This window comes from Ambystoma mexicanum, chromosome 12, assembly GCF_040938575.1.
Source record: "Ambystoma mexicanum isolate Mex_15411 chromosome 12, UKY_AmexF1_1, whole genome shotgun sequence".
NCBI lineage: Eukaryota > Metazoa > Chordata > Amphibia > Caudata > Ambystomatidae > Ambystoma > Ambystoma mexicanum.
Window position 1 is genome coordinate 788,482,154 of NC_090936.1, and position 16,204 is coordinate 788,498,357.

The window sequence follows — 16,204 nt, forward strand, 5'->3', positions numbered from 1 at the left end:
TACTAACAAGAAATCTTACAATTGCCCACTACAACTTATTCAGGTTATTCCTAACCACATTCAAACATGGGACCTGCTTATTACACATAGATCTCCACAGTTGACCCATTAACCTAATGAGATATCTTATGGCAGAGTTTAATCTGTTGTCCTATCTGGATTACATTCACTGAAGCACAGAACTCAATTTCTTCTTGCTGATCCCTATCCAGCTTCACCCTCACCCATCTATTTCCCATAAACCTTTTCTCACATCCTGCAGCCTTTGATGTTATTTTGTTTAGGTTGTTCCCCCAATAATCAACCTGAATCTGCTCAAACACCTGTTGAACATACCTGAAGATGCATGGCTCATAAAGTAGATTCAGACAGATTCGGGCTGGAAGAAAAAGCTGTGAGAACCCTCAAATCTACCTGAATCTCACTTGGAAGTTTACAGGAACTGTTAGATCACTTTGGAGAACGTCTGCCAGCCCTAGCCAATCTGCAACTTACTTCAAAATATTTCCATATTGCATCAATCCCATAAGTCTTTAGGGTCACCTCTGCCATGGGGTATTTGTACTCTACTACATGAAACCATCCAAAAACCGAGTTTACTCAAGTGGATACAGGTCTGGCTTAACCAAAAATAAACTTCTGCATGCTGTGGCTCGCCCTCTTGTCTCTTCAAGCGTCTTCTCTAGTCATATAACCATTAGCTCCCTCCAGGTGTAGTGCCTAGTAATGAGGGATACCTCTGCCAACATTTATGAGACTGCCCTCAACCACTCACCCTGATGGAGACATCGTCACTCTCTGCCTTGTGTATTTTCTCTGGGACGTCACTCGGTCATTTTCTCTTGTCATTTAGTATAGCATAAACATCTGTCAGATACCTGTTTTGATTCCAACTCCAAAAATATAGACAATCATTCAAAACTCTGAGGCCCCAGACCCCAAGATACAAAACATCCCAAGAGCGCCTACCCCTACATACGCACATATGAATGAGAGACTAAAACTCTCAGTGATCTCATTTACACGTTACAGACAGGGCTCATTTTGGCAGCATCCGCAGTGCACACATACATATATGCAGGAATTTGCAAACAGATTAGACCCCCGTTTCGAATATACAATGATATGTATTAATCGAATCTGTAGTGATCCCATGATGCCACGCCCTGAAGACTGGAGCTCCTTACTAATGTGGCTGTATTCCCATTGGAAATACAGCCAAGCTCGAGTTACTGTTACTGCCACTTGCAGTGGTACTTTCTTCTTCTTATTATTATTATTATTAGTACCCAGCGAGGGTCAACCAGAATGTAAGAAGCATTCTGATTGGCACTCACCTGGTCCATACCCCATGCGGAATGCCTCGAATCTGAAGCTTCGTTCCCAACACCAGCAGGGGGGTGGCAGCCCCTCAGCCAATGAGAAGACTATGTACAGGGTAATCCCAGCTCTGAGCCTCTGCAGGGATGGAGGCTGCCATCCTCCCCCACCGGGGACTCAGGTGAGTGTTTGCCCCACCCCTGCCCCCCACACCCACAACAATCCCCTCCCAACCCAACTTACATTGTTTTCTCGAGAACAGACGCCTGGGAAGTGGCCAGCGCATCTACTCCCAAAGGCTGCAATGGAAAGGGAAAAGGGACTCTGTTTTCCCTTCCCCGTCTGCCATTTTTGTGTCTTTTTTTTCTGTTCCGAAACGTTACAGCATTTCAGAACAGAAAAAGATTGCTATTAGTATCCCGGTCTTGTGGGCCGGGGTACTAATAGCAATATGCCCCTCACCTCGGGGCCATTACTGAGTCAGGTAATGCCCCAGGGCCTTTGTTAAGGCCCTCGCGTCACTCGGCCCTGTAACTATGGGCCCGGACATTACCTGACTCAGTAATGGCCCACGGCTCAGGGCATATTGCTTAATTATTATTATGGTATTTACTTGGTACTTCAGAGTATGCCTCCATTTTAGGATTCCAGAGGACTACATTGAGGGTTTTGAGGAACTGTAAAGGACAGGAGAGGACACCACCACTCAATTTAAGTACACAATCTATTCAGTATGGAAAATAGATAGGAGTACTACAGACCCCTAATAAACACTATTAGGTGCATATAACAAGAGTAAGAACAGAGCCGTTAGCTGTGGTGCTGTGTGCTCAGTAAATCAGCAAAGTTTACACTGAACAAACCTTTAGATGTCAATTATTAGAGAAAGTCTTTATAGTTGTCCAAGTCATCAAAAAACATTCAGATGCAGAAGCAGTCAAAAGAGACCAATGCATTTTGGATAAGGACTCCTTAATCGGGCAAAATATAAAACAAAATAAGAAAGAGAAAAACTGAAGTGATCCCCCATGCAAATGGGAATAGGTTTAAACAACTGGTATTTTTCTGTAAACCATAGCCAATAACTGTCTTGACCCAATGAAGGTCTCTGCATCTATAAATTAAAAAAAGCAAAATCATATAGTGCTGAGCAGAAAAAGTATGTAAAATATCAGTATAACTATGCATATAAGCATCAAGAAAAGATTTATATAACAATATATAGCGAGAAAATATCTTCATGTGGTACCTGGGAAGTTCATAGGTTGTGCAGAAACCTCCAGATAATCAAACTAAAAAGCAAAAATAGTAAAAAAAACGAAAACAATGAAACTTGTAGGACTAAATTGGCTCAAATGCCATTGCAAATAGAACACAAATTAATATTGAGGTTAACCCACCAATATAATGTAGTCACTCCGTGTAGAGTGACCTCTAAAGCTAGCAGGAAAATCCTTCCAAGACCGAGGTTGCACTAAGAACGCTTAACGAAGCATGCACGTACTGTTGGTGACATCACAGAGTCACGTGATGACGTCTTACAGTAAGACGCACTACGGGCCAACCACGGGTAAAAAAGGGAGGATAAAGAAAGAAACACATAATAGAATAAACAGGAAACTAGAACTTGAGAAATAGATTACCAGAGAGGATAGGTATATGTATTCGTAAACAAATAGTGGAAAAAGAGAGTGAAATCTGAAAGTACTGACATATGTGCCAAATATAAGAGGCAAAATGTATGACTTATATAAAAATAAATATCTATATAATGCTCCAACTCCAGGGCTATCAAGACTATACTGCACTGATGTCCAATAAAAACAAATGTCCAATAAATAAATGATCCCTAATAAAGGTGAAACCAATGTATAGTTGTTTTCAGCCCTGAGAAATGACTTTCTTGGGTTGATAAGGCTATGTTTAAAGTGGCACTGCCATGTAAGACAAAGACAATTTCCTGGAGCAAAAGGCTTGCATTTGAGATAATTTGTATACCCATGATGCCTCGCTGATCTGGCTCTGAACGTGATGTGAACTTGCGTAGAGGTTACTGTGGTGTTGTGGCATGTGTGACTTGACTCAAATGTCATATACATATACCCAAAGTATACAGTTGAGTAACAGAGGAAAATAAAGCAGAATCAAAGCATATTAGATAGCCATAGCATGAAACAGCACTGAAAGTGTGTTATTAGAAACCTGAAAAACAACACGAGAAAAGAGTGAAAAAACATTTCAAGGAATTACCATGTGTGCTAAATCTGTCCGTGGATATCCTCCATTTCTGGAGGTTAAGTGGAAGAAATACAGCAAGCAAGATTCTGAGAGAATCTCTTTTGCATCACCACCAAACTCATAGTTCAGAAATGCTGTAGGGGTAACAGAATCACTGGGCCTTATTACAATACCGGCGGTAGCCGTGCCGGTATAATAGGCTCAGCTGCAACCGGTATCATTTTTTTTCCAGCGCCCAGGAATTACTGGGTCATTATGGCCCTGCGGGACCCAGTAATTGGCCATTCCTGGGAGCCGAAAAAAATGCATTCCCATTCAAGCCCATAGGGCTCAATGGGAATGGGGAGGCCGGATGCACCGGCACCATTCACAATGTGCCGGTGCATCCAGCATGCTCTGCTTGCGGATGCCGGTCTGCCCAGCAGGCCAGTCCTGGTGGGTGGGAAGGCACCCGCGATCAGAACTCTTAGTTTGCCGGTACAGTAACAACGGTACCGGCAAGTTTACTGGTACCGTTGTTACTGTACTGGCAAACTTGGAATGCGGCCCACTGTCTTTTTCCCACCACTTTTTCCCACACCACTGAACTCATAATAACACACATTGTAAAAGATAGAGAAATCAACACACGTGCCAATATGTGACCAAAATATATACTGAGAAAGCAAATGTTGACCAAAGTTCCTTTGCTGCGCTTTGCTTGAGCGGGATCCACCTGAACTAGGTCTGGGAATAAGAGGCTATTTCCTTCTGGGAGCAATTGGCTTTCCCAAGACTGAATGATTCTTTGTATTTAAAAAGAGAACACGTCTGTCTACAAATATCATGTCAGCTTCATTTGCACCATTATGGATAACGTCCTCATTACTTACTGGTAATCTTCATTACTCCATGTCCACATCTTCCTCACCCCAATATATTCCATGTAAGAACGAAGACGATGGCACATCGAAAAATGCATTGGGAAGACACAAAAATAAAGAGATCTATGTGGAAAAGCAATGCCAACACTGCTAGGGCACCGAGAGCGGCGTTGACACATGACATATGGCAAAATGCTCCTCACTTCATGCCAATTTAGTCTGATTGACTTTTTTTGCCCTTCCATCTGAAACATTAACTCCGCAATGCTCTCTTTTGGCATTTGCAGCAGAACTTTGCAGCTGCGCCTCCTGTCGTCCACCAGGTCGCAGCTGTGCAATCAAGCCATAACAGCAAGGCAGATGGCTTGAACGTACGAAGTGACCTAAATAAACGTCAAAAGATGTGGATGGTATACATTTAAAAGTAAAAGTTCAAAAGAATAATAGGAGCAACCATCCAGACATGAAACCATTTCGTCTGCAAAGCGTGCTCTTTATTCATGTCTTTACAAATATTTCACTGCATTTTGATTGCACTCGAGCTAGTAATCCTATTTTCCATAATAATGCCAGTTTTGTTCATCTTGGCTTTTTAATCATTGTGATTTTAGATATTGCCAAAAAATGCCAGACGTTCAGCCTCATACTTCAGTTTTGGCTTCATTCCCTGGAAATGTGGTCGGGAATTTTGCATTTTCAAAGATGGCATCTAATACCCCTTTTCTTTTAACAGGCATTTTTACTAAAATGTCTCCAGAGATGTAGCATTTCTGCACTTTTTGCAATTTCACTTTATGTGAAAATGCAATTCCACCCTGGTATGGCTGAATGAATTCAGGTTTCACAGGCCTGAGTAGAATGGCCTGATAGCCCATACAATGCCCGATTGACTGCCCCTTCTGGCTTGGTAGACAAACCAGACAAATACAGTAATAGAGTTCTACAGTTTAGTTGTACTTCTATAAATAGAGTAGGCAGGTTTGGAGAAGTACTAAACCTTAGGCCTGGCCTAAGAGGCAATGATGTTCCAGAAATCAAGAAGCCCTCTGCCCTGCGGGCATGTGCTCTGGCAAGTCAAGGTAGTGGGGTCCCAAACAGACTTAGTGGCGAATTGCAGCCAAGCAGAAATGAAGCAGAGGATAGAAAAGCAAGAAGCAGCTTAAAGGAATTCCCCGAGGAAGAAAGGTGGGTGATGTTGCACAGTCTAAATGCCTTCCCACCCGCTTGCCCTACAAGCGGGGTGAAAGAGAGATGCCCAGACTCGGCCTCACATGAAGAAAAAGATAGGGCCTAACTATGGAGAGAGATTGTGAAGAAATAGGGTATTGCTGGCCTTCTTGCGGCTCCAGTGTACCCTGAAAAAGGAGACAGTGAGAGAGAGCAAGAGAGCATTGAGAACATCTAGGCGAGAACAATCAAAGGGACAAATCTGGTCCTGTACAGATACTTATAAAACTAAGGTGTAGACAAAGCCAAGGATCCCTGATGTTGGAACCTGGGCCTGTGGGGAAGAGAGCTTGAACAAGGACATGAGGGAACACCTTGACTACTTATTTTTGCTCGTGGTCCACACAATTTACATTCACCAATAGAATAAAAAGGAGCGCGTTAAAGGTGACAATTGATGGTCCTTTTGAAGGCTATAGAACAAATTAAGAAGTTAAAATTGGGACACGCATAGGAGAATTAGACTGGTAAAAATATCCAGACAGCACAGAATACTGACAGGCCTATTGACTCCAAGCTTTAGTTGTTAAAATAGCTGGGAGGTCCTGCAGATGTGAATATCACTAAAATTGCACACACAAACGCCAATGAACCAATATGACAAATTAGTTCAGGGTTGTGAGTACTGGATAGTGATATCACCAAAGAACCTTAATAGATATAGGACCCCCACAATGACAGCAGGAACAGAGAAATAATTTGCAAAAGCAGGGTCAGTACTTGTGCTTTGGATCCCTAATCTAGAGTAGTGATATTATAATTGTACATGCAGCAGAGGGACAAAAAACAACAAGGCCTGATAAAGAAAAGCCAACATTGCAAGATGGAAGGAGATGCCCCAAGAGATCACAGCATGTCCCTGATAAAGCCAGGGATCTAACAATGCTTTTAGCAAGCTCTAAGGAATTCCACCGTCAACTGAATTGTACCTATTATCTCACCAAGGTAAAACGTTACAGCACAGCAATAGACAAGAATGCCTTCTGCAATCAATGACATAAGCATGGATCACGTTGAGATCCCCACCAGGCAATAATACATGGCAATTATTGACCTATCTCTATGCTCCATGATGAATTCTCCTTTTTAAGCAATATTTGCAGACACAGCACATAAGGTCATCCTTTGGAACCAACGTGAGTATGTTGCTTGCAGCCACTCTTTGTGCCGCGTGGGAACACTTCTATAAATAATATTGGGCTTTAGGAAGGGTGCAAGGAGAGACGGTACAATCTTTAGGGTAATGACAAGGTCTATAACAGGGCAGAGTGTTAACTTTCGAATGCGGGTTGCATCATGCTTCGGCTTCCTAGAGTGAATGGAGCATCGGTATTTAGGAATGGCGTACAGCTCCAGTTTTGACTCTAGAAGAGGAGCAAAGCAGTGGTGGTTCTGTTTTTAATAGCATGAAAAATCCTGGCTTTGACATATAGGTAATATAGTAATTGGGATTAGGGTTGAAAGACTGTGACAGAAATGTTTGAGGGAGAAAAGACCAAAGATTATTTTTCTGCCCCACACACACCCCGGACCCCCTACCTACCTTGCGGCGGCCGCTGACTCGTTGTGTCCCTGCAACGCCTCTTCCCTTTCACTTCCATGATCAGGAACAGGCGCCGCAGGGTCCTTTCCTTGTTTTCTTTTTTTTGTGGCTTTTTGGGATCAGCTGTGGGGGACCCCCACAACCCCTGCTCACAATATAGTGAGCAAAGGTGCGGGGCAGAGGCGTTGCTAGGGGGGGGTAATGGGGCTATAGCCCCTGATCTTTTGGTTGTAGCCCCGGATAGAATCTCAGGAGCTACAGCCAAAAGGTCTAGCTAGCCCCCAGTCCCGACAGTTCCGACATCAGTATAGCCCCGGGTCTTTTCCAGACCTAGCAACACCCCTGGTGCGGGGGACACCCCCACAGCCCCCAACACCGAATGCATGATTTGATCAAACTTTTCTGTTTTTCGGAATTTTCGAATCATGGTTGCAATTCGGCCAAATCATGCATTCTGGCTTTTATTCTCTGTCATTTTGGACGTTTCCTAGTGGATGTTTGCAGTTTACATTATTTCCCCATGAAGAACCCATATTAAGAACATTTTAACAATGGTCTTTTAAAAGAAATGTATTTGAGGAATATGCCTACTATAACTAAATGAGTATGTCTGCTTGTCATTCAATTAGCACCCTTGAAACAAGTGCTCACCAATCAGTGAGTTGGGAATCCAAGTTTTATCTCCCCATGTAAGCATGGATTCCATTTTAGCTGCTCCCTTGTCAAACATCCCGCTTTCAATGCTCCCCACTTCCCACACTTCTCGCTGCACTTGGTCCTTGCCTTGGGAAGCTAGCAATTAGCAGCTGGTGCAGCCCACTTCCAATCCTTCCCGCTTCTCACGCATCTTGCTTCACTTGGTCCTTACTTTGGCACCTGGTACAGCTCAAGTGCAACACTTTCTGCATCCCACCCTGGTACAACCTGCCACCACTACCATTATCGCCATAATAAAATCGTGAACTGACAAAAGGCAGCTGAATTATCTCTTCTCCTTGGTCTGCATGTCATTCTCTTAAAAGTAATTTATAATTCTGGGCGCATGCTATAGGAGGTGTTTTGGAAAATAATGATTTAAAGAGGTGTCTCTGAAGTCCTTTTTGGATGTTAAATCTCAGTACTCTGAACATATAGTACCTGTCAAACTATTAAACAGAGGAGGACCAAGGCAGTCAATCAAGGAATAGTAATTACACTAAGTGAGCATAATGAGAAAAAAAAGGGAAACCAGTTCACCCCATGGATGAACAGAATTGAAAAAACTAAGAAATAAATCAGACTAACACATTTTTATGTATCTGGACCAATCCACAACTCAGAAAATAAGTCATTGTTAATGTGGCACTGCCCTGCACAGGAGGGTAGATAGAACAAATAATGGTTGGAGTCCAGTGCCACTCTAAAAAAGAAGATGGAGAGGAGGCACAAAGACCTGTAAAGGTATGAAGGTGCCCAAAACCTCACCTGTTCTCCAAAGGAATAGTATGAAGGAGAATAAGTCAATCTTGTAAGCTCACACGCCTCTATGCTGGGTGAGACTGGCAACATCCAAAGTGGTGACAGCACCAAACATCACAGCTTGCCAGATTATTTGGGCAGCTCCCACCAACAAAACATAGAATTGGTTTTGGTGAGAACAGATAAAGCAACATGTCTGATATGACAACCTTAACAGTGAATGGCCTGTATTCTTATGCTGGCAAACCTTGACCTAACGGATTCTAGATGAGTCTAGGGTGTCTTCCTGGGGTTATAGGTGAAAATTAAAGCATGAAATGCAAATTCAGTAGCAAAATGTGAACATTAAGAGTGTGACCAGATGTGAATGCAAACCTCCAAGAACTTCTACCATCCAGATGGTATCCCATAAATAAAACCAACACAGGCACTCTTTTCAAATATATGGGCGGATTGGCATGCCTACTATTTAAATCCTAACATGGTAACTTTCAGCATCCTACTGATGTCCTGCACCACAGCAAACAGAGCAGACTTTGTGCTCTGCTTTGACCAGGGCAAAAGCTGCACTGCTTAGTCTCAAATAGGAAGGACTGCTATGCAATGGTGGAAAGCTGTTGATCTGATATGATATTGTATTCATATTGTGGTCATACAGAAGTGTTTCAGAGCGTGACAAGGCAACGGAGGGAAACAGGGGAGAACAAAAACAATTGTCTGACTAGGCTCAGTGACATTGAAAATGTGCAAGTGCATGGGAAAGGCAAAAGGCTAAAAGTGCATGGAAGGGGGGAGAAGTGGAAAGTGCGGAACAGAGCAGAAACAGATAAATACTAATAACTAAAATAAAGGTAATAAACATTGGTAGTGCAGCCAGCAAGTGGCAGGTGCTGGGTTTAGCAGACAGGGTATGTCTGATAAGTGTAGAAGAAAAACAGGTGGGGGACTGTATGGGTACAAATACAGACCCCAGTGCAAGGGGTGGCCTGGAGGCAGTGGTGGAGGAGTGGCAGGGTGAGCAGGTACCTGGGCCCGCAGGACAGAGGGTGGCCAGGCGCACAATGCCAAGAGAGAAACAGATCAGCAGGGGATAAGGAGGGCAAAGGCAGAGGCAAAGAGGAAGGTCTTGAGGTTCTTCTGGAACCGGAGATGGTTCTCCTCAAGTTTCAGAGTGGCAGGGAGGCTGATCCAAAGGGAGGCCCCAGCCGAAGACAAAGACCTACCCCCAGCTCATTTCTTTGAAAAACAACTGACCGTGAGGAAGTTAGAGGTAAAGGAGCGAAGAGCTCGAGAGGGGAGGTATTTACGGAGGGATAGTTGAAGGTATTTTGGCCCCAGTCCCCGGAAAGCCTTGTCAACAATGCAGAGGGTTTTAAATTTAATCCTTGCATCCACTGGGTGAAAATGAAGGGATTTCAGAGCTGGAGAGATACGATCGCAGGGCATGAGGCCAAGGACAAGTCTTGCAGTCCTGTTCTGGATTAGTTGTAAAGGGCAGAGAGTGGAGGCAGATAGATTTAGAAATCAATTAAGTTCCCTGTAGATGGCATTTGAGGATTCAGCCTATAATTAGAGGTTTCATTGGGATACAGAGAAGGTTTCTTGAATAAGCATAGTAGAACTGCATGTTTGGCAGTCTTTTTGAAAATTCTGTTAGATAGGGAAAGTTTAAGGTCAACATATCATTAATAGCTCATCAACTGTGAGGTAGTCAGTCATTTAAAGGGAGAAAAGACTGACACAGTATTTGCTGTTGAAGTATTTATTTCAGCATCTAGATCTGGAGTAGGTGTATGGGGTTGAATTTCCTCCCCTAGCTGGGCAACTTTGGTCTCAATAAAGTCAATGGTCCTCATTACAACTGTGTTGGTCCAGAAACAATGGTGCCGGTAAGCCTACCGGCACTGGTGTTTCCGGACTGGCACAGTACGACTCTGCGGGCTGTGATAACGTGCCGGTGCTTCTGTGGTCCCCATTCCCATGGGGACTCCATGGGAATGGGGACTTAGCAGCAACATGCCGGTTTTACCGCCACATTTACCGACAGACCCCTAATGAGGCCCAATGATACATTCACTATAGTGCTGGAAGAGCTTGCTTCCGAGAGTGATGAGTGCAACTCCCAGAGTATGAGGAAAAGCTCTTTAGGCTTATTTGAAGCTGTAGCAATATGTATAGAGTAGTAAAACGTCTTTACTAAAAAGCAGATTTTTGGTAATTAGTCTAGAATTTTAGGTTCTTGATAAGGAGAGGGACAATAATGGATCCTTCAATGTCATTATTTCTGCTAACGCCACATTTAATCAGTTTAAGACTAGTAGTGTGTATTTTTACGTGAGTTTCACTTACGTTTCAGTACTACTGACTGTATAGAATCTAAGAGGTCCAGAGTTAGGTTGACCTGCCCCTGGAAAATGTCTATTTTTGAATATACTTTTTTTCAATTGATTTTCCTCATGTTTACACAAATATCTAGATGATAAACTACATCCTCCAGCTAACAAAAGACAATTCATCCAATGAAAGCACAACTCATTTAGTAGAACACATCTTACGAAAAGCTTGTCAAGTCTTGGTTGTTTCCTGTTGACTCTTGCACTAAGTTAGCATGAACTCCAACATCCCCATGTGAGTTTTCACATTTGGAGTATAAAAACCACAGAATACTGCAACTCCGTTGGAGAAAGAGGTTTAGGGATCAGTTAGTTGGATAGATTGGGAGAATTAGTTAGACCCTGAAGAGGGCTAGAGGAAGTTAAATGGATATGGGGTGGGGGAGAATAGAAATGCTGCTAGACATCTCTGTAATCTGAACTTGACTTTCTGTGTTGCTGTCACATTGCACACAGTCCCACCCACTCCTTCTCTCTTACTGGTCACTGCATTCACATGCATCCACATATTCCACATATATTATATGGGATGCATAAAAGAACATTGGGCTCCCCATAACAAGTTGATGCATTCACGTGCAATATTTCCCTGGTTTTGGCACTATTGCATTAGCTCATCATTAGTAGCATCATTCCTTAGTTAACCCTGCATTAGCATCATGTAGGTATAAATATTTACACTTGCAAAAATCATAACTATCTTTTCGCTTGACTGTGTTCCTTTGGCTTTCTTTCATGTTTCCCCGATAGGCAAGATCCGTTTTGGTGTAGTCTGAAAATAAACTACACTGTCCTCTGTGCCTTTAGTTGACTTTTTTCAAAGTGTAATTTGCCCCATGGAATCCCCAACAGTCGTCTCATATATGATGCTAAATAATCCCAAAATGCATAGGGAGTGCTGTTAAATCATTATACTAAGGTTCTATTTGGCTCCTTTGTTAGAGGTGCTGTAGTTAATCTGGGCATTGTCCCGATCATGGGGTTGCGCGTTAGAATAGTCCTGGATTATCTTCCATAATATAATTATCATTGCTCTTTTATAACGTGCTTAATACCAGAGATTCTAAACGCGGGATTGGGATTAGAACCTGTGTTGCTGTGTTGCCTTTCTTCCAAGACACCCCATTGCCCCTCCGCACACCTTACTATGCGCCTGCTTTCCAGGTTAATATCTGCTTAGCATGGCTGGGCTGAGATCTACCTGGGTGGGCCTTGTCCCCCATACAAGCCCCTCGATGAAGAGTTCCTGGATTCTGCAGTTGGCTCACAGAAACCTTGGACACAAGCAAAGCCGTGGCTGTGCCATCTGAGCTTTGCAGCTGCCTCCAAGACAGCCTTTAGATTGTATTTACTCAGTAATGAGCTGCTGGGAAACGTAGTTATTTGGCATGTTTTCTTCATTCTTCACTGTGCAAACATCTGTGAAGCTTTTGCTGCAGGTCTTTTTGCAAATTGAACAAATGGAAGTCCTCGCTTTCCAAGAAATACACTCATGCCTTAGAACCAAATTCTTTTGGATGTTGTTGAGCTTACCATTGGGACTCTTTTAACCATGTTTCACCGACCCGAACAGCGCCTGTATATCCACAATTCATACAAAGAAAGCAACAGTGATCCTTTGTTGTGTATGTGTGTATATACACACGTATGTGGCACGTTGTAAGCTCCACATGTAGTTTAATTTGAGGGTGGACATGCACCATCAAAAAAGAGACCACACCTGTCCAATGGTATTACAATTTGCAGAAGTTCACCATGGTGACCTGAAATGCATTGCCTTCTTTGAAATTGTGTATGTACCTAAACATCAAAGAGGAGGGGATTGGACCTAGAAATGCAAGAAATGGTCAGTGGGAACACCAAACCATACCTGAGCATAACATTGATGAGGAGCTCTTTACTTTTCTTACTTTGTGAAATCTCCTTTGACATTACCTTATGTGGTGTCTCTGTATGGAACATGGTTTCTCCACTCCAGTTTTCATGAAGCCTCCTATTACCTGTTCAATGTTCTGTCAATTATTTGGAACAGTATTTGATAATATTTTAACTTACCTCAGGAGCAACAAATGGTCACCTGTGGCATAGATAGTGTTGAAGGCAGGAAACATTCCCTTTGTAAATACACCAGTCATGTGGCATACGCACCTCTGTATTTTGCTTTTGCTGATAATATCACTGTGATAATAATCAACATTGTTAATTTCCCCTCTGTTTTCCCACACACATCAAAAGATTTGGCATAGCTGGCTTCGAGGAACTTAGTCAATTGCAGTCCCTTTGTCCATTCCTATCCATGATTAGGGCGATTATCTGCTCATCACAAAACAAAATTGTTATCAGTAGCTTTGTTACGCTGGGACTGACTCCAGTTAATGGTATCTACATAATGCACTCTCATGATGGGCACAGACTGCTCTAGCCTTAGTAGAGCCATATTTCCTACATACACAGTGGGACACTTGCTAAACGAATATGTTTACCTGCCCTGTACCTAGCTTCAGTTAGACAGTATTAGCTTAAATCATTATTTTATATGGAGACATAGAGATTCTCTAAAATGGCGTAGGTACTCAAATATTTAACTAAGCAGCAGATATGGGACAAACTCGCCCACGCCCTCTCAATATCTTTTTGACATGATATTTAGAATCCAGGGTTTGATGGAGTATGAGGGTGAATTTTATATCGGCACAGTTAGTCCTGAACTATAACCCCAATTTTTTTACTACAATTATCACAATTTATTCGGGGTTGCACATATTTCTCATCAGTTAGCTACGGTGTATATCCACAGACGCTGGCTAATATTGTTACCAATTATGGCCCTTTAAAATGTACTGTGGGTATGTAAATGTCTTCAAAAGCAGGCATATTGCTCCTTGCTTTCTTTAGCTTATGTGGCAGTGCTATTTTATATACAGCTTCAGCAACCCCCATTCGACAGCTCTCAAGAATTAAGGCAACCACATATGTGTTTCACCCTCATTAGGGATCATCAGTGCTGTAGAGTCTGACATCCTCGTGAATGAAACATTGGGGTGCGCTTAGCAAACACCATCAATGTCACAGTGAGTTTACAAATGAATGAAAAAACCTTCTACCTGAAAAGTGATAGTAGAATAGGCCAAACCTGAATGACATTCAGACTGATGAGGACGATGGCTAAGGAGGTATTGCACTGAATATTCACTTGCTATATTGACTATTTCCAGTCTCATATCATAGAAGCTGGAGTCAACTAGAAAACTATAGGAAGGAGAACAATCGACTTTTGTAATTTCCTCCAATCTTTTAAATCTAATCTTGTTAAATTCCAATAGGAACATTACAATATCATTGTGTATTAATACCTGTTTTGCTTTCTTTCCACATATTATAAAAGGTAGAGAAAGAGAGAGTAGGCAGGTGTGTGATCTGAGAACATATTAGGGGATATGAGAATCGGTTAATTATAATAATGATTTGCAGCAAGTTGTGTACACAGAGGCTCATGATGTCTTACTAAAACAACTGGTCCCTGAGAAAGTGCAACCGAAGTACATAGAGATTCATTAACTGTGACATAAGCAAAATCAGGCATATACATATTGTGTGTGTGTGTGGTTTGAATGTCATTGTGAAATTGATGAAAGTGCCATAACTGAGAATTTGTACAATAAATGTTATTTTTCACTGTTAATGATTTTTGCCTTTTTGTGTCCTCTTACAGAAAGTGCAAGTTGTTGTTACAGTTTTGGACTATGACAAGATTGGAAAGAATGATGCTATAGGCAAAGTATTTGTGGGCTACAACAGCACCGGAGCAGAGCTGCGACACTGGTCAGACATGCTGGCCAACCCGCGGCGACCCATTGCTCAGTGGCACACCTTACAGCCTGAAGAGGAAGTAGACGGAATGCTCGGGGTCAAGAAATAGGGGACGAAGCCGTTCTCATCCCTCCGCATAGTACTCTTTGGCCAATATATGTAAATACCTCAGTGATATCGCTCCTTTCATTTCTATCCATATATCCCTCAAGCAGATCAGTGATACTTACAATCCCTGTTTTAATTCTGCAAACCTTTGAAAGAGCCCTGTTCCTCTAAGTTATTTCCTCATGTTTCTGCCATCCAAATCTTCTTTTAAGCAATATGATGTGTAGATAGAGCATGACGGAATTATTTATTGTACCTCTCACTTCCTTGTACATACCAGTAAGCGGACATTTTATTTTCAGTATGTGTGTTTGTATGTTGTAAGCGTTTCCTAATCTGTGTATACTTGGATGTTTTTAATAAGATGTTCTATTTTAAACTATGTAAATTGACCGAGATATAGGAGAGTTGTTATTCTATTACAGGATAAATATCGTGTTCGTCTGCATTCCAGGAACAATTCCAACTTGTAAGGCACTAGTAGAGCTGCACTAACATGTTAAAGGACAATTTAAATCTGTGTTTTTACTGGGACCACTGAAATGACCAGTTCCGCTTGTGTTGCACATGTTTGGTGTGGAGGGGCGGAGAGAAAAGCCAGGTGTCATGGCTTTAGTCGTGGGCTCGTTCACAAAAGCGGAGAAGCAGCGCAACTTCCCTGGAGGAACTGTAGCCACAAACCAATTCATTGTGTTTCTGTATATATATATATATATATATATATATATATATATATATATATATATATATATTCAAAAAATAGGTTTGTGGCGTCATACCTGAAGTTAAGAGAGTAGTTGAGTAACAGAGCTGAAGCTAATGGCTGCCACCACTTTTGGCGCGTGGAAACTAGCGGTAGGCCACTTACTCAAATTGTGACTTAACTTTCATGGGTGTGGGCGAGGTAGTCAGGGACAGGAGGAAAGAACTAAGTTGTTTTTCTCCCATGTTTGTTCTGCACTTGTGAAATTCTACGACTGCCTAACAAAGTGTGGATTTTTGTGGGCATCCATTTTGGACAGATGCGTGCGCCTGTTGAAGTCCTTTTGTGATTTCATATTATATATTTTTAGTGGCTTTTCTTTGGGCTTGTTAAAAGCAAACGTTTTGTTACCGTGATTCAGTTTCAAAGGACTGTGCACTTATTACGCAAACTAGTTGTTCATGGCGAGTGGAACGTATCGTAACCCCACCTGAAAGGAAACTTATTTAGCCATAATACTTAATGCACTTCAAGGAAGCCA

General features: G+C 42.2%; 1 protein-coding gene across 3 annotated transcripts in view; it reads left to right on the plus strand.

Moving 5' to 3' along the window:
* The window catches only part of SYT1 (synaptotagmin 1), a 1,490,427-nt gene extending 1,474,741 nt beyond the window's left edge, over positions 1 to 15,686 (plus strand). For all 3 annotated transcript variants that reach the window (XM_069629284.1, XM_069629282.1, XM_069629283.1), the window contains exon 9: positions 14,755 to 15,686. In XM_069629284.1, coding sequence (XP_069485385.1) covers positions 14,755 to 14,961 — 207 coding nt within the window. In that variant the 3' untranslated portion in view covers positions 14,962 to 15,686. The remainder of the gene's footprint in view (positions 1 to 14,754) is intronic.
* Positions 15,687 to 16,204: the final 518 nt, after the last annotated feature.